General features: G+C 43.1%; 1 protein-coding gene across 1 annotated transcript in view; it reads left to right on the forward strand.

Annotated features, from left to right (window-relative positions):
* LOC149147300 (glycosylinositol phosphorylceramide mannosyl transferase 1-like) overlaps window positions 1–18,525 on the forward strand; it is a 74,667-nt gene extending 56,142 nt beyond the window's left edge. The window contains exon 5 of the mRNA XM_089438786.1: window positions 17,990–18,525. Within this exon, the coding sequence (XP_089294912.1) occupies window positions 17,990–18,150 (161 nt within the window). The 3' untranslated portion in view covers window positions 18,151–18,525. The remainder of the gene's footprint in view (window positions 1–17,989) is intronic.
* The last annotated feature ends 3,006 nt before the right edge of the window (window positions 18,526–21,531 follow it).

Genomic DNA, 21,531 nt, shown 5'->3' on the forward strand with positions numbered 1-21,531 from the left:
TATGGACATCGCCTTCCGTGGGCTCATTAGACAGAGCGTGGTGGTTTACCTTGATGATATGACAGTGTTTTCCAGAAAACGGTTGGACCACCTATGCCATCTTAAGAGGATCTTTGAGTGATGTCGAAAATACGAGATATCCTTGAATCCCAAGAAGAGCATATTTGCAGTATCTGAGGGGAACCTCCTTGGGCATATCATCGCCAAGAGTGGGATCAAGGTTGATCTAGACCAAGTTCGGACTATTACGCAGATTCCTCACCCAGTGAACAAGAAAGCAATGCAGTCCTTCTTGGGGAAAATCAACTTCCTCCGGAAGTTCATCTCGGATTATGCATAGATTGTTAAACATATACAAGAGATTATCAAGAATTATGCAGTTTACGGTTTGGGAAAGAAGGAAAAGGATGCGTTCACCCGTATCAGGCAGGCAATAGCAGATGCACCTGCATTATACAACCTTGATTTCAATAAGATTTCTTGCTTTATACTTTTGCTTTCGAAAATTCACTCATTGCAGTGCTCACTCAAAAGGATGAGTTGAACAATGAACGTCCCATCTCCTTCATGAGCGCGATCATGCATGGACCCAAGCTCAACTGTTCTGTCGTGGATAAACAAGCATAAGATGTATACAAGGCGATGAAACACTTCAAACCCTACTTGCTGAAACATCATTGCATAGTCTTTGTGCCACACCCAACAGTCAGATCACTACTTGTTCAACAAGCGCTGGGTGAAATACGTGTGAACTGGATGACAGGATTGCAAGAGTATGATCTTGATTTCAAGCCAGTTCACACTGTTAAGGGTCACGGTCTATGCAGACTTGCAGCAAAAGCGGTACACGCACAAGTGGAAGAAGAAGAGCTCGCCGGTTGGGAGCAATAAATCAACATGTACAATGTAGAGCGAGCACCACCCACTTCGCACGATAACTATTGGTACGAAGAAGTGCGCCAGTACCTTGAGCACGACACCATGCCCTCTCACTTTTCCATGCGGCAGAAGAGGGCACTTCGACTTAAAGCCTTACCTTACTAGTTGGTGCACGAAGTGCTTTACAAAAAGCACAATGATGGAATTTTGCTCAGGTGTCTAGAGGCACAAGATTCAGAGCGAATGTTACCTGATTTGCATGACGGACCAGCCGGAGGTCACTTTGCGAGTAACACAACTGTGCATAAATTCATGAGAGCTGGTTTCTACTGGCCCACATTGTTTAAAGATGCACACACTTATGCTCGCAAGTGCCCGGTTTGTCAGCGATGCACCGACAGAACTCGAAGGTGAGCAGCCCCGCTATAGCCTGTTGCAGTGAACCATTCCAACATTGTGGCTTAGACATCATTCGGGAAATCTTCCCACATTCATCAAAGCAACACTGCTACATCCTGACTGCTACAGATTACTTCACGCGGTGGACAGAAGCAGTTCTGCTTAAACAAGTGAATGACCAGGAAGTCATCAGCTTCCTTCAGTAGAACATCATTTCGAGGTTTGGCATTCCTGTATCACTTGTTTTTGACAATGCAACTTACTTCTCTTCGTTGAAACTTTATGATTTTGCATTGCAATATGGTATTGTGCTTAAACATTCAACTAACTACTACCCGTAGGGAAATGGTCTTGTTGAATCTACAAACAAGAATCTCATTCACATCATAAAAAAGACCATTTACTCTGAGCAACGAAACTGGCATTCCGCTCTGGTGAATGCACTTTGGGCTGATCGAGTTACACCCAAGCCCTCTCTGAACACATCTCCATACTTCCTTGTATATAGAAAAGAAGCCATCCTCCCACCAAATATATACTTGCCTGCTCTCCAGTTATCCCAAGAATCCTGAGGCAAGCCGTGTCTATTGGTTCAATGTAGGATGGACACACTACACAAGTTACAGGAAGAACGGATGAAAGCAAAAGAAAAAATTTCACTCCACTAGAACCGTATCAAGAGATGGTTCGATTGAAAGTCTGCAGGGAACATCAACTTCGCTTTTGGGTGACTTAGTCTTGAAGTGGGATAAACCCCACAAAGACAAAGGCAAACACACAAAGCTTCATTCCATGTGGATTGGTCCTTTCACGGTCTACGAAAAACTTGGCCAACACACGTATCGTCTATAATTACTTAACGGGAGGATTTTTAACCTTCCTGTCAATGGCCAAGATTTAAAATATTATTTTCAATGATTTGGGGCCGCGCCCTGCCCTATGTACATAACATGCTTATTTTTGTTCTGTTGTTCTACTATGCTGTTTTGCTTCGTTTTGCTTTGCTTTGTTTTGATTGTCTTGTCATTTTCATTTTGTAAATAAGTGTCCTACACTGTGTACTGGATTTTGAATAAGTATGTGGTTGAAGTTAAAGAGTCTTGTGACACTGTAGCGCTTGGCCAGTCTTGTGTCCGTCTTCTCTGTGCTTGGTTGTAACTTTTGGCTGATGAAGTCTTGATGGAAAATATGATCCGTTTGTAAGGGAAGCTCTGGTCAAACCATGAACTTGTGTCCAAATTGGGAAACCCCATGCCTGTACTCAATTTTCAAATTTGTGTGTTCAAGCTTATCCAACTTGTAGAAACGAAGAAGGGGAAAAATCTAAATGAGCAAACCTAAATCAAAGGTCTTACATGCTTCTTTGAAGGAACAACCTCTTTTGCTCTCAATAAGTCGAGATCCCTCTTCCGCCCAAAATAAATAAGTGCCTATGCAAAGTCCTCTTTCAATTTTTTTTTACAAAGGCGAAAGAAGAGAAAGGCTTCCTGTGCAGAGAGGTGAAGTAGGCAATTCCACTGGGGTACTGCCCAGGCTCGCTGGTAGTGGAGCAATGCTTGTGTTCCTGCTTGACTCCGTCAGGGTACTGTCTAGACCTACTGGCAATGGAGAAACACTAGAGATAAAAGCTTATACTCTGAAAATCTTAAGCTCGCGAACCAAACTACCCTTCCCGATTTTGAAACACTGTGATCTAGTTGAAAATTTTGTTGTGTTTGACTGAGTTGGTACAAGGTGAACCATGTCTGTCCATGGGGTAAGTGGGGAAGCCAAAGTAACCTGCACAACGAATCAATACTCCCTAAAAGGCCAAGGCCCTGTGCTGAAAATGAACTGAAACAAAGAAGCTGGTATTCAACCAGTGTGTCGCCAAGTGTTGTAGCGGCTGCAACAGCCTCTAAAATTTTGGCCTGCATCCAAATTTCGGAGCCTTCCTTGGTTTTTTACCTGATGGTTGCAAACACTCGAGCTCATTCCATGAGCTCTTGTTGAGTTTTTACGCCCTTTTTGCTTGACCGACCACCGGTCGTCTTTTGGCATGTTGATTGCTATGTCAAGCTTACGAGTTTGTTCTAGCGATTTTGAAGGTTTGTCTTTGTGTGCATGAGTTGTTTTTGCTCTGTGAACATTGGTCGTACTCACACACAAAGTTGCACACACTGTCGCGCAAGTGTCGTCACGGTCGTTCAGATATCTATCTCAAGTGTCGCACTTGTCGCTCTTAACCTCTAAGGCAGTCTCACTGAGCACATGTTTGTCTCGTTGGTTTGAGGAGTCTTGTTGTCGAGTCATGATAAGTGTGTGATCACAATGTCATGTATGCACAAGTTCACTTGCTCTCACACTTAGCCATTTTTCCTGAAAATTTGTGGACCAGACAACCCTCCTTCAGCCGGACGTCCACTGAACTGCACTGCGCAGTCTCAGCTCTCAGTGACCCTACTCTGCTACCCAAAACTATGTAGAGCTTGAGGCTGTCCTCCGGGGTAGCCTGCACTGTGCAATCCTGGAAGTGAGCCAACCGAATGTCTCCCAGAACTACGTAGAAGATGTCCCCAAGTCTGATCCACTTTGCGCTTCCCGCAACATCTCTCATCAAGCCTTCCTCTGGTCTGCCGGAAAACCTGAACTACACTACGACCTGGGGCTGCAATGTTTCCCAAAACTGCACAAAAGTTGCCCAATTTCCTGCCTTGCATTGTCTGCAGGAACTGCACAATCATGTGAGTCGGGCCTCTGCTGCCTATCATTGCACTGTTACAAAGAATTGCACAGATTTCACTGGCAGGCCCCCTTGTTGACTTGCTTTGCTCTCCCTCTGAGAATTGCGTAGATCTGATTGGCAAGTCCCCTGCTGGCATGTCCTGCTCTCCCTCTGAAAATTGCGCAATTTTGACTAGCAATCTCCCTGCTGCCCCGCTCTACACTCGGCTCGAAACTGCGCAGAAACTGCTTGTCCGACACTATCTCTCATAAATGTGCAATTATGAGTAGCAAATCCTTGTAGCGCGATCCAACCTTGCTTTGAGAAACTCTGTAGAAATGTTTGCCAGTGCCTCCTGCTGCCCGCTCTGTCTTCCTCAAAGAAACTGCACAGATTCCCAGCTGGATCCCCGGATGACCTGCCCAGTCCTCATCTTGAAAATTGCGCAGAATTTGCCCTGCAGTTCCTCCCGACACCCTGCCTTGTCTTCGTCCCAGGAACTACGCAATTCTGCCTCCTGGATGGGTTTTACCTTGTAGCTATCACTGCTGTCTCGGATTGCGCAAATCTGCCTCCAAGTGACATCTGCGCAGTTTTTCTCGACAGTGCTCCGGAGCCTTGTATCCCGGCCTGAGCTATGCTCTGCGCAGTTTCAGTGCCTTGTCCCTCTCCTGGTCACTTGCACCGAAACGGAAAACAATGCATCATGTTAGACTAGGAGATTTTTGGATTTGATGTCGTCTCGTCATGAGTGATTGCAGGAATAGGTACATTGATGAAACATGGCACGACGACGAACGAGATGAAAAAGGAGCGCATGCTAGAAGACTTGCTCGCAGTTGAATGGACTCACGAAGCACATCGAGCAGCAAGCGAAAGGGACACATACATGAGCACCATCAAGCAATACCAAGACCATCGAAGACTTCGCATACTTAGCCATGCGGAGGTGAGGACATGTTACACTAGGAGTACACCCATCACTCAGCATCATAGCAACTCGACACAGACACCACAGTCAACCAGTCAGTAGTGTCATGTCGAGTTGTGTCATGAGTTGTCTCGGCCACATCACTACGATGGGCCATACTTGTTGTAATCAAATGTAATGTAATGTGAAAGTCCAAGAGACGCACATATGAAGTTGAAGAGTCACATCAGTTGAAAAGTCATAGGAAGTCAAACAGTCATGAGGGAAGTTGAAGAGTCACAAGGGTCATTTATCCCCCTTGGCTATATATACCCCCTCATTGTTTAAGCATAACACTTTTCACCTTGGCTCCTCCCACATAGCCTTGAGAGTTCGTAGTCTGTTCTTTGAGGAGCGAGGAGTGGCTGCAATGTCCCACTACTGGGGCTAGTGATGTATGGTGTACAAATGTGTCTTGGAACTTTTGCTTAATTCAAAAGCCTGTCTCAGGCCAGCACACTTTCACGCATGTTTTTTATCCGTTTGTAAGACTATTTTTCATGCATGTTTTGTATCCGTTTGTAAGACTATTCTTTAAACGTTTGTAATGCATGTTTGCTTAACCTGTATTAAGATAGTTGAACTACTTCGGTGATTTTAGTACTTACATTGTTGAAGATTTGTTACATTGTTTATCACTATTGTCTCGCCCGTGTGGGCTACTCTGTCGGACATTAGACAGATCATCCTTGTGTTTTCTTGGTTATAACGACCGTCACCCCCGTGTGGACTACTTTGCTGGATGGTGTACGTGTTTTCCCTTGTACTTTGGTTTTAACGACTGTTGCATCCGTTGTGGACTATTCCGTTGGATGCTGGACAGACCCTTGTTGTTTTTGTGTCTCTCCCTAGGTGGTACTACTACCTCTCATCTAGAGGCTCACTTTTACCCTCTCCCTTAGAGTAAGAAACCCGGACACAAATTTACATTACGCACTTTCCAGGCATACTCACCTCGCTTTCTTGAAGTTACAAGCATAACACTCTCATGTGCTGAACGACAAGAGCTAAGGCAAATCTCTAAAATAATGGCATCTGGACCATCGTACCGGATGGGACTCCTACACCAAACAGTGTGAGGTCTAGTTGGGACTTCATACCAGGGGGATCCCCTGAATGTTGGCGGGTCCAACACTGTCAACAATACCTTGATGTTGCTGGCATTGATTGCTGAACTTCTATCATGGCCCTCGTAAAAAGAATCTTCCCATCACTCGAACAAAATCTCGATTTGACATGTAAAGCTTTTTTTATCTTGTTTTAATGCTTAGAGGCTGATATTGATGATGAAGATCTCAATATAGGCAATGATTTTGATGATATGTAGGGATTTGTTGTAGCATGTTTTTTTTTGGAATATAGAGGCCATTTTGTCGATGAATTGTTTGTTCAAAGATGGATTGCATTCTATGTTTTTTTTTTTGGTATCATAGAGGAACCCAACAGTCCGCCTGACACGTAACTACTAGTAAACCTCTGGGGGTCTACGGCCTACCCTCCTCTCTATAAACCGGGTCACAACCGAGCGGATTTGAACGTTGGATCTCTCAGTTTTTACAGCTATCACATTACTTCGATCACCAACTGAGTTGCCTCCCTGGGACACACTGGATGCTATTTTGGTTATATACACCCTTGTTATATTTTTGAGAAACTTTGCATATTTGTGTTTATGGTTTGGATTCACATGGATGCACATGAATATCTCCATACTTTTTTTTTCAAAAATTGAATATTTATGTATTTTTTGGTCGACTACTATTTTGGTACTTTTTTTTCTTCCAGTTACCGGTTTGGGGTCGACTGTTATTTTGGTCCTTTTTTTTCCAGTTCCCGGGTTTGGGGTTGAATGGTTTGATGACTGGTCTAGTTTTGATAACATTGGCTGATTATTTGTTGTTTATTTTCAATTTTATTTTGAGTCTTGACTCTAGATACTAATGCCCTCAGACTGAGTCTTTGATTCGTCACTTTTACTATTTTCGAGTTCAAGTAATTTCAATTTACTATTCCAGTCTTTAGACCTTAGAATTTAGTATCTACTATTTTGCTTAGTACTTGTCATATTCTAGAATAATGAATGATGAATTTAAATCAATGTAGATTCTAGAATGATGAATGATGGATTTAAATCAATGTGTACAATATTTTAATATTTCTGTTGCATTGAATCATTTATGATGTATGAATCAATACATTTCTGTCAAAATTGGCAACTAGGGCCAAACTCCTTGCGGGTCATCTTATTTATGACAGCTGATATTTTGCTTGGATTCCTCTCATTGAGAGGTGTAGGATTAATCTAAAGATCATCTGATTCCAACATGTATTTATAAAGATATGAATTTATTTGTATTATTTGACAATTTGTCAAGGTCGGCCAACAACCAAATTACCCCAACTTATCCTCATAGTTGCATTATAAATAGAAGAGGTCTTCAAGTCATTTTTGCACACACACTTCTCCTAAGATCTCTCTCCACTCGTTTGGGTTTGGTGGCTATAGAGATCAAGAGGGAGAAGCCCTAGACGTAGTGAAGGAAGGGTTCTATACGCAGCAAGTAAAAGTGCCCTAGACGCAGTTGAAGGGAGAGACACCTAGCCGCAGTTGAAGGGGATCTAGCCATGCCCTAGCTGCAGTCACAAAGAAGGGATAACCGTATTCTAGAAGGTGGCCTAGTGCCCTAATTGTAGGCTTAATTCCGCAGCAACAGGAGGCCTAATGAGCAGCCCTAATTAGCTGTCAAGAGAAACACATACGTAGTCTGGAGAGGCTCCTATTCATTGTCATGAAAAGGCCTTATACACAACTCACCTAGCCGCAGTTTGTGAGTCCCTAATATGCAGCATAAGAAGGCCTAAAGACAAAGTTTGAGGAGCCCTAAACACAACTTGAAAGGGACCCTAAGACGCAACAAAAAATGTGGACCTAGTCGCAGCAAAAAGGAGTACTACAACAACATGAAGGGTTTGTGTTAAAAGCCACATTGCTATAGGTGACAGCGTGGTCTAATTCAAGGTTGTTTGAGCGTGATAAGGTTGTTCTTGAGCTCGATTTGTAGGGCAGTAGAAGTCGCTTAAAGGAGGAGCTAGGGACTGCTATTTAAGCGCTGATTGGGACACTAATTGAAGGACCAAAGTTACAGTCCACTGCTGGGCTAGGCTGCAGGCCATAGCCAGCAGTTGGAGGCCTTTTAGGAGCTGTGTTTAGAAGGTTAGCAGCCTATAAGGTAGCGTATAGTTGGAGGGACTGTATGAAGGCTAACCACAGTCAATAGGTGGACTGTGGGGTGTGTTTAGGGTGCTGTAGCACATAGAGTTTGTGCCCTAACTAGTGACCATGTTTGCCAAGATATGCACCAGTCCTTGCAACATATATAAGATGCTAGTTGAGCAGCCTTGTCATGATCAGTGAAGCAACAAAGGAAGGAGAGTCTTATGGAAGGAAAGCCTCAATAATTTGGGTTATTGGTTGTGCTGTTCTAGGCCTATCATCTACTGTATATGTTCAGTCCTTGGTGTCAGAATTCCAACCTCATCGTGTCATCTTCATGGAGAAAATCTTTGATCTCCTATTTGGTAAGTCAAGTATTGACTTCAAATCATTATACTCTCTCTCTTTCTCTCTGTTGAACTATTGAAGAATATATGAAGAATTGATCAAGGGTTTCCTCACATTGGGGTTTGTCCCTGGCTTGTGCCACATCATGTGTCCTTTTGTCTTGGCTTGTCTTCTATTGTTTATGTTATGTTCTATCTGCACTTTACTATAATGCTGATGTGATTGCTAATCTGAGTATTGTCATTGGGCTAATATGAAAAATTGAAGTAAATTCCTCTAAGCATAGAACATACCAAAATTAACATGGTACCAGAGCCGAGGTGAAGACAAAGCCCAAGCAAGTGTGAAAGAGCAATCATTGAAGACAGTTGAAAAGGACAAAAGGCTCAATGGGTTCCTCATCCCACTTCCCGGCTGAAGACAAGCTCCGTGAAAAGTCTGACTATCACGGATGGAAGATGTCTCTTGATCTGACATTGGAAGAACAAGAAGTGTTGGATTATGTGAAGGGTAAAATCCCTGAGCCTCCATCAAATGCACCAGCTGCTACAAAGAACAAGTACACCAAGGGTGAAGTCAAAGCGAAGAAGATTATCAGAGATTCCATTGACAAGCGTCTGGTGGCCTACATCTCCGATCTAAACACCTCCAAGGAGATCTACGATAGATTGGTAAGCATGTTCAAGGTTAGTGATGCAAATCAAATTTTGTTCCTCAAAAATAAGTTGAAGGATATTAAGAAGGGCAAGGACGAGGATATTCAATCCTACTTCTTAAGGATCACCGAGATCAAGAATGATCTTCTATCGATTGGAGAAATCATATCTGACAGGGAACTTACTATCACTACTCTTGGAGGGCTCCCACCTGAGTGGTATATATTTAGAACCACTATTCTCAATAATGATTGAATTCCAGGGTTTGAAGAATTGATGTCGAGATGCATTCAAGAAGAAACTAGGATGGTGGAGCAAGAAATGCCTTCTAATAGAGGCAACCCTACTGCTTTCTCCACTCATGCCAAAAGGAGAAATTATGCAGGGTCTAAAGGTCATTTCAATGGAAAGGCTGGATCTAAGGGAGGAAGGAAAGGCAAATGCTTTGCTTGCAATAAGTTTGGCCACTATGCAAGGGAGTGTCCAAATATAAGGGACACATCACATGATGATGATCACAATCATTCCGGGGGCAAAAGGAAAAAGGAATGCAGGGCATCAAGGAAATGGTCGACACTCCAAGAAAGCAAGGAACTCTAGGTATGAAGAATCAAATGTTGTTTCTGATAAGCAAGATGTTGAAGTTTCTAAGTCTAACAATTAGAAACCCTCCATGTACTTTCTGATTTATTCCTTCCTACTTGTTCTGATTAATTAACAAGTTATTTGCCATGTAAATATTGAAAATAAACACAAGTACATGCTCAACACATTACAGATCATCAATTGAAGGAAACAAAAACAAGCACACAAATGACACCATTATTTTTGGACTAATGTCCTCGGAGAAACGCAATGTGGGAAAACCGATGCAGCTATTTGAGGGTTTGATTTGTTAAGCAGTTTCAGAATACAATGTGGGTGCCAAATCCGGCTCACCCAATAGAGAAAAATCTCGGCAGTAGTACCTCATTTCGGAGACAGATGCTCGAGCTGAAACCCCGGACAAACACTCCGGCAGCTCTTCAACTCCAATCTGCCCCACGAGAAACCCCAGCGTCAGCCTCTAGGGACTGTGGCAGCCTCTTTTGCCCTCTATGTCAGCTTTCCCGGCAGTTTCGGTAGTTCCCGACAGTTCCGCTATTCCCGACAGTTCTGGCTTCTGCCCTCTGTGTCAGCGTTCCCGGCAGTTCCGACTTCTGCCCTCTGCGTCATCTTTCTCGGCAGTTCCGGCTATTCCCGACAGTTCTGGCTTCTGCCCTCTGCTTCAGCTTTCCTAGCCGCTGATCCGTCCGGCACTATCTCTGCCTCTCTGTTTCTGTATTCACTGCCCCTCAGCTACAACTCCAGATCACTCTCCCAACTTTCTCAGCAAACCCAGCTCGAGAAAGTCGAAATCTTGATCTCTTGGTGTGTTCTCCAAGTGACCCTCAAGCCTCCTTTTATACTTTTCTTGTTGACAAATCGATGGCCGAGATTAAGTCCCTAATCAACAGCGAAGATTATATGTGGCTTGATCCATGACTTTTGGGCATTCTAACACAGTTTTATATTAATTCACATTAATATTTTAATTTCCCTAAGTTTAGACTTAGGGACTCCATTAAAAATATTAATTATTTTAATATCTCCCAAAATGTTTAGAATTTGCCCAAACCCTTTCTGGGTATTGGAGATCTCATGTGCCTTAGCCTCTCTACCAATTTTCGTGGCTAGAGCACATCTGATGCTACCCCAAATCAACACTCCCTCTTAGCAAGGATTGTGCTCTAGTAATACTCCTCATTGAGCATCACTCTGATCATCCAACATCGGTCCCTGTGTTGATGCTAGGTCTGCTGCCCAACATCCTCTGCACTGTTGCATCCTGTATTGCTACCCATGGCCTTGCCGTTGCTACTGCTACATCCGTACTGCAACTCCCTCTGCATTAGCGCTGTTGCCCATGGCCCTGACACTGCCACTACTGCATCTGCACTGCAACCCTTCTCATCATGGTGCATCGTGCTACCCATATCCCTACCACTGCTAACTGCTGCACTGCAACTTAGTTACTGAGAAGTAAGTAATTGATCTGCCAACTTTGACATCTTCGTTAGGCTAGAAACACTCCTGATGCTGAAGCTCCCTCTCTCACTTACAAGTGCTCTCTCTCTCTGACTTCTGCGCTGCTGCAACAACTCCATGCATTTCGCACTGTTGCACACCTCTCTGTGCCATCCTGCACTGGTGCAACACTCTCGTGCCTCTCGCACTGTTGCAGCCTGCTAGCCTCGCGCTGTCTTGGGAATCTTGCACTGTAGCTCCCTCTGTCGCTCCATCCGCATCCATCTCTACCGACATCCACCAATCCTGCTACTCCTCTTCGGGGCTCCCGTAGTAAGGTCTAATCCAAGAGGTTGGGTACCTCGAGGATCCTGCCCCTCATCGCCTGTGGTCCTCCTGACTACAACTTGATGTCTCCCCACTTCTTCTGAAGTGGCACATGAGCACTCATGGCACAGTCATCATCTGTCTCCTCTGTCGACTCCTCCGAGTCTCTCTACTTCTCGCTTGGAAATTCTCGGTTCGACTCCTGCTGAGTCTCTCCACTTCCCGTCTGGAAGTTTTTTGTTCGACTCTCGCTGAGTCTCTCTACTTCCCGTCTAGAAGTTCTCGATTCAACTCTTGCTGAGTCTCTCTACTTCCCGTCTAGAAGTTCTCGGTTCGACCCCTGTTGAGTCTCTCTACTTCATGTCTGGAAGTTCTCTTCTGGACTCCCTTTGAGTCTCGATTTCCCTCCTGGAAATCCTTTTGCCCATGTCGAGATGCCCCCCACTCTGATCGTATGTGCAGCCGCACCACTGATCCGGATTTCTCGGCTAGAAACCGTCGGTAGCAACTCCCTCCTCCTTGGCCTTGCCTTGTTAGGTACTGTTTTGACAACAGTACCCCACCAGCTCCACTCTTGCAACTTACCCACAGCCTCCTAAACCCCAGCTGCCTGAAGGTGAGAGCTCCTAGGCTCTGTGCAGTCCCACGACAAACTAGATTCTTCAACCAACTGCGTTAGCCCTCCTGGCCTCTGTGTGGCTCTATGTGAGCTTGTCTTTGCCTCTCTCAGCCTTTGCACAACCTCTTCTTGGCTCGAACTTGATGACGCAGGCACTGTGTCACCCCTCCCTTGCTGCTTTGCTGCTAGGAACATCTTTTGTCACTAAGGACAACTGTTTTCTGCTGCTGTTGTTTTGCTCTGTTGATGTTCTCAGTTCTCCTGTTATCTGCAACCACGCTGTGATACCATGTTGAAGTTTCTAAGTCTAACAGTTAGAAACCCTCCATGTACTTTCTGATTTATTCCTTACCATGTAAATATTGAAAATAAACACATGCACATGCTCAACACATTACAGATCATCAACTGAAGGAAACAGAAACAAGCACACAAATGACACTGTTATTTTTGGACGAATGTCCCTGGAAAAACCCAATGCGGGAAAACCGGTGCAACTATTTGAGGGTTTGTAGTTTTAGAATACAATCTGGGTGCCAAATCCGACTCACCCAATAGAGAAAAATCTCGGCAGTAGTACCTCTCCTTCAGAGACAGATGCTCGGCTAAAACCTTGGATAAACACTCTGGCAGCTCCTCAGCTCCAATCTGCCCCACAAAAAACCCTGACATCAGTCTCTAGGCACTGTGGAAGCCTCTTCTGCCCTCTGTGTCAGCTTTCCCAGCAGTTTCGGTAGTTCCCGACAGTTCCGACTGTTCCGGCAGTTGTCCTCTCCATTAGCTTTCCCGGTAGTTCCAGTAATTCCCTACAGTTCTGGTTGTTCCTTCTTTTGCCCTCCGAGTCAGCTTTCCCGACAGTTCCGGCTTCTGCCCTCTGTGCCAACTTTCTTGGCAGTTCCGGCTGTTCCCACCAGTTTCGGCTTCTGCCCTCTGCGTCAGCGTTCCCAGCAGTTTGGGTAGTTCCCATTGTTCTTGGCAATTCCGGCTTCTGCCCTCTACGTCAGCTTTCCTGGCAGCTGTGTTGATCCTCCTGGCACTATCTCTGCCTCTCTGCTTCTGTATTCACTGCCCCTCCGTTGCAACTCCAGATCACTATCTCAACTTTCTCAGCAAACCCGCCCCAAAAAGTCGAAATCTTGATCTCTTGGTGTGTTCTCCAAGTGACCCTCAAGCCTCCTATTATACTTTTCTCGTTGACAGATCAACGACCGAGATTAAGTCCCTAATCAACGACTAAGATTAGATGTGGCTTGATCCATGACTTTTGGACCATTCTAACACAATTTTATATTAATTCACATTAATATTTTAATTTCCCTAAGTTTAGACTTAGAGACTCCATTAAAAATATTAATTATTTTAATATCTCCCAAACTATTTAGAATCTACCCAAACCCTTTATGGGTATTGGAGATCTCATGTGCCTTAGCCTCTCCACCAATTTTCATGGCTAGAGCACATCTGATGCTACCCCAAATCAACATAAAAGGAGTATTATCTTATATCGGCCCTCTCCACTACCTCTCCTCCGGACTCTTTAGGAAATTGGCTTATTGATAGTGGTGCCTCAAGGCACTTCACCAGATACAAGGAAGCTCTCTCTAATCTGATAGAGAAGGAAACAAACTTGGAGATTATTCTTGGAGACGATGCCACCTATCCCGTAAAGGGTGTAGGGAATGTTACTCTTCAATTGGATCAGGGTAACTCGATTCATTTACAAGAAGTTCTTTATGTACCTGATCTCAAGAAGAACCTGGTGTCCATTTTGGCAATGGAAGACAAAGGTTACAAGGTGGCATTCATCGATGGAAAGGTACGTGTTTGGAAAAAGAATTTTAAAGATGCTTTTACTCTTGGGTTCAGGGTTGGCACTTTGTATCAAGTTGTAGGAAGTCCATTGGGGACCATGTCGTGTGACACATCTCTTCAATGGCACCGAAGGTCTGCCCATCTTCATTGTAAGGCCCTACCTGATGTGAGACAGATGGTGATAGGGATGCTTGAATTCAAAGAAGAGAATGAGGGTACATGTCTGAGATGTATCGAAGGAAATCTTACAAGGGGACCATTCCCCTCATGTAATAGCAAGACCACAGATGTGGAACAATCCGAGGGGTTTGAGATTCATGATCGGGAATCTCATGTATGCAGGTTGAAGAAAGCTCTCTATAGTTTGGAGCAAGCACCCGGGGCTTGGTAGGAGAGGATTGATAACTATTTGATGAAGTTGAGATTCACAAAGAGTGAAGCCGATCCTAACCATTGCTTCAAGGTTGTGGATGATAGACCTCTCACACTGGTACCTTGTGACAACGACCTCTTTTTGATAGGTACCGACCCTCTCATTTACGAACATAAGAGGGAGTTGGATTCTGAATTTGAAATGGTGGATTGCAACCCTGTGATTAGCCCGATGGAGCTTAACTTTAAGAAGTTATGCGGTAGTGCTGCCGGACTTGATTTGGGAAATGCCTCTGAGTTTCGTCAACTCATAGTAGCATTGATGTTCTCGATGGACTCCCTTCTGGATATATATTTTGTAGTTAGTATGTTGAGCCAACATATGGCTGAGCCTCATCACTCACATTGGATTGGTGCCAAGAATCTTCTGAGATATCTTCGGGGCACAATCACTCATGGACTGAGATTCATTGCCGGAGTTCTGAGGCTGCTTGGTTATTCTGATACTGATTGGGCAGGCAGTATGGTGGATCGAAAAAGCACTTCTGAGTGCTGGTTCTCTTTGGGTTCTGCTTCGATATCCTCGATGAGCAGGACACAGAAGTCAATTTCTTTGAGCACTGTTGAGGCCGGATACATAGCTGCGAGTATGGTCTCGTGTGAAGTTTTCTGGTTGGGGAAGCTCTTCAGTGAGTTGTTTGGACACATGCTGGATACCACCGTGATCCTCTGTGACAACCAGAATGGGATTTGATTATCAGAGAATCCTGTATTTCATGATCTCTCCCAACACACAGACATCAGGTACCACTTTATCTGGGATATGGTACAATGAGGAGCAATAAGGCTCCATAACATTGGGACTGATGTGCAGGTCGCCGATATTCAGATGAAGCCCCCGGGAAAGGTCAAATTCTTGACTTTCCGAGAACGATTAGGAGTCGTTGAGAGACCCTCTCCTGAGGGTCTTGTATGATATGGATATTGAGCTCTGGGAGCTCCGAGGGGCATGGGGTACTTCTTGGAGCGATGAGCAACCATAGGGTGAGTGGTTCAACCTTCCCCCAGTGGTTTGCTATGTAGGTAGGATGAGTGGTTCATCCTTTTCCTGTTGAGACACAATCATAGGGGTAGTGGTTTAGCCTTCCCCTAGGATACCCCATGGTGACATGTAGGCAGGATGAGTGGTTCATCCTTCTCCTGCTGAGACATCCTACCCATGCAGTCTGGGACTCATGGGAAGTACCTCTCATCTGGCCAATGAGCAGGGAAATGAGGATAGGGACCATAATACTATCGATGGATGCATCGTGTACTACCGTACTCTCTATGCTAGGATGATATTGATCTGGGAACATTTGGAACTGACTTTGGGTCGGTAAGAGTGGTATGAGACACTCTTTTTATTTGGAATTGATTTCGGATTAGTAAGAGTGGTATGAGACACTCTATTTGAAACTGATTTCGGATGAGTAAGGGTGGTATGAGACACTCTTTTTATATGGGATTGACTTTGGGTCAGTAGAGAATTGTATGATACATTCTTGATCACTTCTTCTTCATAGTTTAGCAGAGCAGAGCAATGTAGGGAACTGCATTGATGGCAGAGATAGTACGGATTGACAGATGGATTAGCAGATGGAGTTATCCCTAGTTGAGAGGGAGTGTTAATATTGGCAACTAGGGCTAAACTCCATGTGGGTCATCTTATTTATGGCAGCTGATATTTTTCTTGGATTCCTCTCACCAAGAGGTGTAGGATTGATCTAAAGATCATCCGATTCCAACATGTATTTATGGAGATATGAATTTATTTGTATTATTTGACAATTTGTCAAGGTCGGCCAGCAACCAAATTACCCCAACTTATCCTCAACGTTGCATTATAAATAGAAGAGGTCTTCAAGTCATTTTTGCACACATGCTTCTCCTAAGATCTCTGTCCACTCGTTTGGGTTTGGTGGCTAGAAAGATCAAGAGGGAGAAGCCCTAGACGCAGTGAAGGATCGGTTCTATATGCAGCAAGTCAAGATGGCCTAGACGCAGTTGAAGTGAGAGACACCTAGCCACAGTTGAAGGGGATCTAGCCATGCCCTAGCCACAGTCACAAAGAAGGCATAACCGCAGTCTGGAAGTTGGCCTAGTGCCCTAACTGCAGGCTTAATTCCGCAGCAACAGGAGGCCTAATCAGCAGCCCTAATCCGCTGTCAAGAGAGACACATACGCAGTCTAGAGAGCCTCCTATTCGCTGTCATGAAAAGGCCTTATACACAGCTCACCTAGCCGCAGTTTGTGAGGCCCTAATCCGCAGCATAAGAAGGCCTGAAGACACAGTTTGAGGAGCCCTAAACACAGCTTGAAAGGGACCCTAAGACGCAGCAAGAAGTGTGGACCTAGCCGCAGCAAAAGGAGTACTACAACAGCGTGAAGGATCTGTGTTAAAGCCACATTGCTGTAGGTGACAGCGTGGTCTAATTCAAGGCTGTTTGGGCATGATAAGGTTGTTCTTGAGCTTGATTTGCAGGGCAGTAGAAGTCGCTTAAAGGAGGAGCTAGGGACTGCTGTTTAAGGGCTGATTGGGACACTGATTGAAGGACCAAAGTTACAGTCCACTGCTGGGCTAGGCCGCAGGCCATAGATAGCAGTTGGAGGCCTTTTAGGAGCTGCATTCAGAAGGTTAGCAGCCCTAGAATGCAGGTATAGTTGGAGGGACTGTATGAAGGCTAACCACAATCGATAGGTGGACTGTGGGGTGTGTTTAGGGTGCTGTAGCACAAAGTTTGTGCCCTGACCAGTGACCAGGTTTGCCAAGATATGCACCAGTCCTTGCAGCATATATAAGATGCCAGATGAGCAGCCTTGTCATGATCAGTGAAGCAGCAAAGGAAGGAGTCTTATGGAAGGAAAGCCTCAGTAATCTGGGTGATTGGTTGAGCTGTTCTAGGCCTATCATCTGCTGTATATCTTTAGTCCTTGGTGTCAGAATTCCAACCTCATCGTGTCATCTTCATGGAGAAGATCTTTGATCTCCTATTTGGCAAGTATTGACTTCAAATTATTGTACTCTTATCTCTTTCTCTCTGTTGAACTATTGAAGAATATATGAAGAATTGATCAAGGGTTTCCTCACATTGGGGTTTGTCCCTGGTTGGTGCCACATCTTGTGTCCTTTTGTCTTTGCTTGTCTTCTACTGTTTATGTTTATGTTCTATCTGCACTTTGCTATAATGCTGATGTGATTGCTAATCTGAATATTGTCATTGGGCTAATATGAAAAATTGAAGTAAATTGCTCCAAGCATAGAACATACCAAAATTAACAATTTCATTATTGAATTTGAATTTGAATCATCACTACGTTCGCACCCCCCCCCCTCTTAATTCCCCTAAAATTTAGGGTTGCTCCCACACGTACCCCCTGAAACTTGGTGGAACATTGTTTATACCTTTTATCTGTTGTTTAATATTATGATGCACATTTGACATCTCTCAAATTCAAAAGATAAAAAAAAATTAAATGTAGGTTTGTTACTGTTTCTTGTTCTGCATCTTGTAGAAATCTACATTCAAAGAACATTCTTGTACAATTCGTAAGATGTAGGAAAAGCAAGGGAGTTCATTGTATATGCTTCTTTTTTTTGCAGGTAAAATATTTGAGATTGGTTCAACTGGCATTAGTAGCTTGAAAGGACACAGTGAACGACGAACACGATGCTTAAATGATTTTGTGTTTCTATATGGGCAGATGCCCTTGGTGGCAAGTAATGTCAAGGCTGTTGATGCTTGTGACAAATGGTTCTGGTAACTGCGCTGGTGCCAATGGGCTTCCTCTTCTTGCCATCGTGTTGTTTGTTTTGTGAAAAAGTGTTGTACCATATATCACGTTCATTAATTTTCTCAATTGACTTAATAGTTTAGTGTTCCAAAGGGTTCCTACAGAAATAGATGTTTGAGTTTACTTTTATATTTCCTATTTATATTTTTCACATCAAGAGTGGATGTGTAGTTGAAGGTGAAAACCTCCATTAAATATGTTTTTGTACATCTTGTAGTAAGCTTATAACATACTGCTACACCTACACTAAAGGGTACTCTTGAACCTGAGCTCCTGAGTGCTAAATTAAGGATTTTGTAAGTTCAAGTTCATTATTATTGAATTTTAATTCTGGTATTTGTGATAGATTGAGGATATTGAAGTTCATTATTCTTGAATAATCAGCTCCTCCATTGGCATTAAATTGGCATATGTGTTTTCGACTTAAAATTTGATTTGTATCAGCTGTTAGCATTGATATTGACCATTCAGTTGGATTCGATTAACCTGAGTGATCAAACTTTTCCTGCTTCGTTGCAAACTGTCTACTGCTCCATTTATTAGACTAGTTAATGTGTAAGTTGGATATCCATAAATTTGTGTAATTTCTAGCTGCATAATTCTTGAACTTGGAGAAGATTGGTGTTGTCTTTCTTCTAGAATAGGCACTGAGGGGATCAACTCCTGAGCATCATTTCAGTGTTACTTGAACTCAGAAGTCAATTGGGTGTAACAATTTTTGTAGAAGTGAAAGATGGTTCTATGACTATTAAAGATTAACTTGGATAGATGGTGGGAACTGGAGAGAAGACATCTGGATATTCTCATGGTGTAACTGTGATGATTACATTCCCCACAGGTATTTAGCTTTCCTGAAAGGCACAAGTAGCTCAACTTGATGGCGTTGTCCTAGATGTCAGAAATATGAACTACTGAATCATTAGGTGTTTGGCAAGCATCTTGTTTTGTTCAAGCTGGAATATTGGTATCAGTTTACATTGGGGATAAATTAAAGCAAAACCAGAGACAATATCAACATGGAATTGGTCAGGGATATCCCTTTTTGGCATATTATTCGAAGCGCTGCCATGATCAGGGGCACAACTTACCCTGTTAAAAAAACAAAAAAGAATGAAGGTTGGTTAATAAAATGATTTGACAGGTTGCTGAATGATTGAGTGAATGATAAAAGGCAAAGGCCGTAGTTGATGAATGAGTTTCTGCTAGGAGAGAAAATTGGAGAAATATGATGTTTTAAAAATCCAAGGGGGTAGCCAAATGTGGCATGTAATGCCTTGGGCATCATGGAGCATTTGCATGCAAGTAACAGGTGTGCCAGGTAGTATTTCTCCTTTGAGGATAACTTGTGGCACAAGGATATCAAAAAATTCTGTGGTATTTGAGTTTCTCTTGAGTTGTGAAGAAAGAAATCATCAAGAGCCTGCTGAGCTTTAGTTGATGTTATATTAGGGATCAGAAGGATACGAGGAGGGATCGGTAGTTAAAAGGTGCATTTCTTGTGAATGGCCCAGGGTGGGGAGGTGTACTAGTGAAAATACTCCTGGTATTGGAGGTAGTTAAGGATGAACCTAGTGGAGATAGTCCATATGATTAAAAGGAAAATGATGTTTCCTTCTTAAAATGTCTTTTATTCAGTGCACACAAACTCTGAATTCAGATGCCAGCCTTTATACATAAGTTTCATCTGAAGGCGGCGTCAATCAATTGCATTGAAAGTGGAAGATATAGTTAAAATGAGAAGGAAGATTCATTTTCATCTTGGCTGACACATGTTCATCACAAAGACATTTAGATGGCAACCCTTATTTCATATAATTCATCTGAAGCAGGCCATTACTTGAGAGTGGGGTAAGTCTGTAAAGCTTCAGCTTTATTTTTACCCGGCAATTTTAATGAGATTGCGACTGAATAAGCAGGGAAATGACTGAGATGGCATATGTACATTATTCTCTCTGAAAATTATATGCTTTTGAAAGAAACCAATCCCCATATTACTTGGTAGGTTTCTTACAGAAAAGATGAGCAGCAGGGAGCCCTTGAGAAATGGTTCTCCTGGAAATTGGCTGTTTCCAAGGAAGAGCAATTATAATTGTAATTTCTTATTTGATTTTTAAAGAAAAATGCCCATCATTTCCCCTATTACTTTGTAGGTTTCTTATGGCAAAAATGAGTGGCTGGGAGCCCTTGACAAAGGGTTCTCTTGGAAGTTGGCTGTTTCCAACTGAGACCAATTATAATTGTAATTTCTTATTTGATTTTTAAAGAAAAATGGCCATTGTTTATATTTGACACAATACGCTGTGCTGTAGAGGCAGTTTACTGTTTCTGTCGATCACACCATTAAAAGGCAGCCATCATATTTGAACTCAGAAGAAATATCCTTGTGCCAGTGGATTCTTTCCTAGATTGCGATGGTTGTTTATTGTTGCCATGAGAACATTTTGCAAGTGTGGAAGCTAGAGGGTGGAATGCACAAAAATGAAAGTGCAATATATCTGCATCTCCTATGAAGCAGAGGGTTAGGAAAGTATTTCTGGATAGAGTGGAATGGATTAATGGTTTTTGAAGTATTTCTTCACAACTTTGGCTGTCAAATATTGAAGTTTGAAATCATTGAGGCTTGGGCATATGTAAATGTGTGTCTAAACAAGGCATCAGTGGAGCCCAATGTCTCCTCTCATATTGTGTGAGTGTTACACTCATGATTTTCATCACAATGGATGGATTGCAGTATGGTGCCTATGGAGTTTTGATGGATTCCTGCGATGCCTTCATATTATTTGATTGGGTTTAATGTTTTGGATTGGAGGAAACTCTTCTAGAAACCAAGGGTCTTGCCACAAGTCTAGAAACATGTTGATCGCAAAGGCAATATTTGGCTTTGTAGTCAGGTAGATCAAACATCTGACCAATTGATGATATAAATTCTGATCAACCACCTTGGAATCTTCATTTCTGAGCAACTTCAACATGCCTTCAAAAGTAGTGCTAGTTGGCTTTCAACTCATCTTTTTGAACCTTTCCAAAATATCCACAGTATACTCAGCCTGTGTCATAAAGAAGCTATCATCTCTCTGCCACATTTAATGCCGAGAAAATAGTGCGATTTGCCTAGCTGTCATTGCAAATCTTGCAATCATGTATGACTTCCAAGTTTTGAAACAATTGTGGACTGTTTCCAGTGTCAATAAATGCTACAACAAGAATGTCCTGTCCTGACTTCAGTATGCACAAATTGGTCTCTGAGGCAATTTTCAGAAGTCTTGGAGCTGCTAAATATTTATTAATTTTAAAGTACTATACTCCAGAGGCTTATTTGAGACTTTACAAAGTCTTCTTTAACCTGTAGTC

The sequence above is a fragment of the Pinus tabuliformis genome, chromosome 9, assembly GCF_031772625.1.
Source record: "Pinus tabuliformis cultivar Carrire ecotype Pingquan chromosome 9, CPIR1, whole genome shotgun sequence".
Lineage (NCBI taxonomy): Eukaryota > Viridiplantae > Streptophyta > Pinopsida > Pinales > Pinaceae > Pinus > Pinus tabuliformis.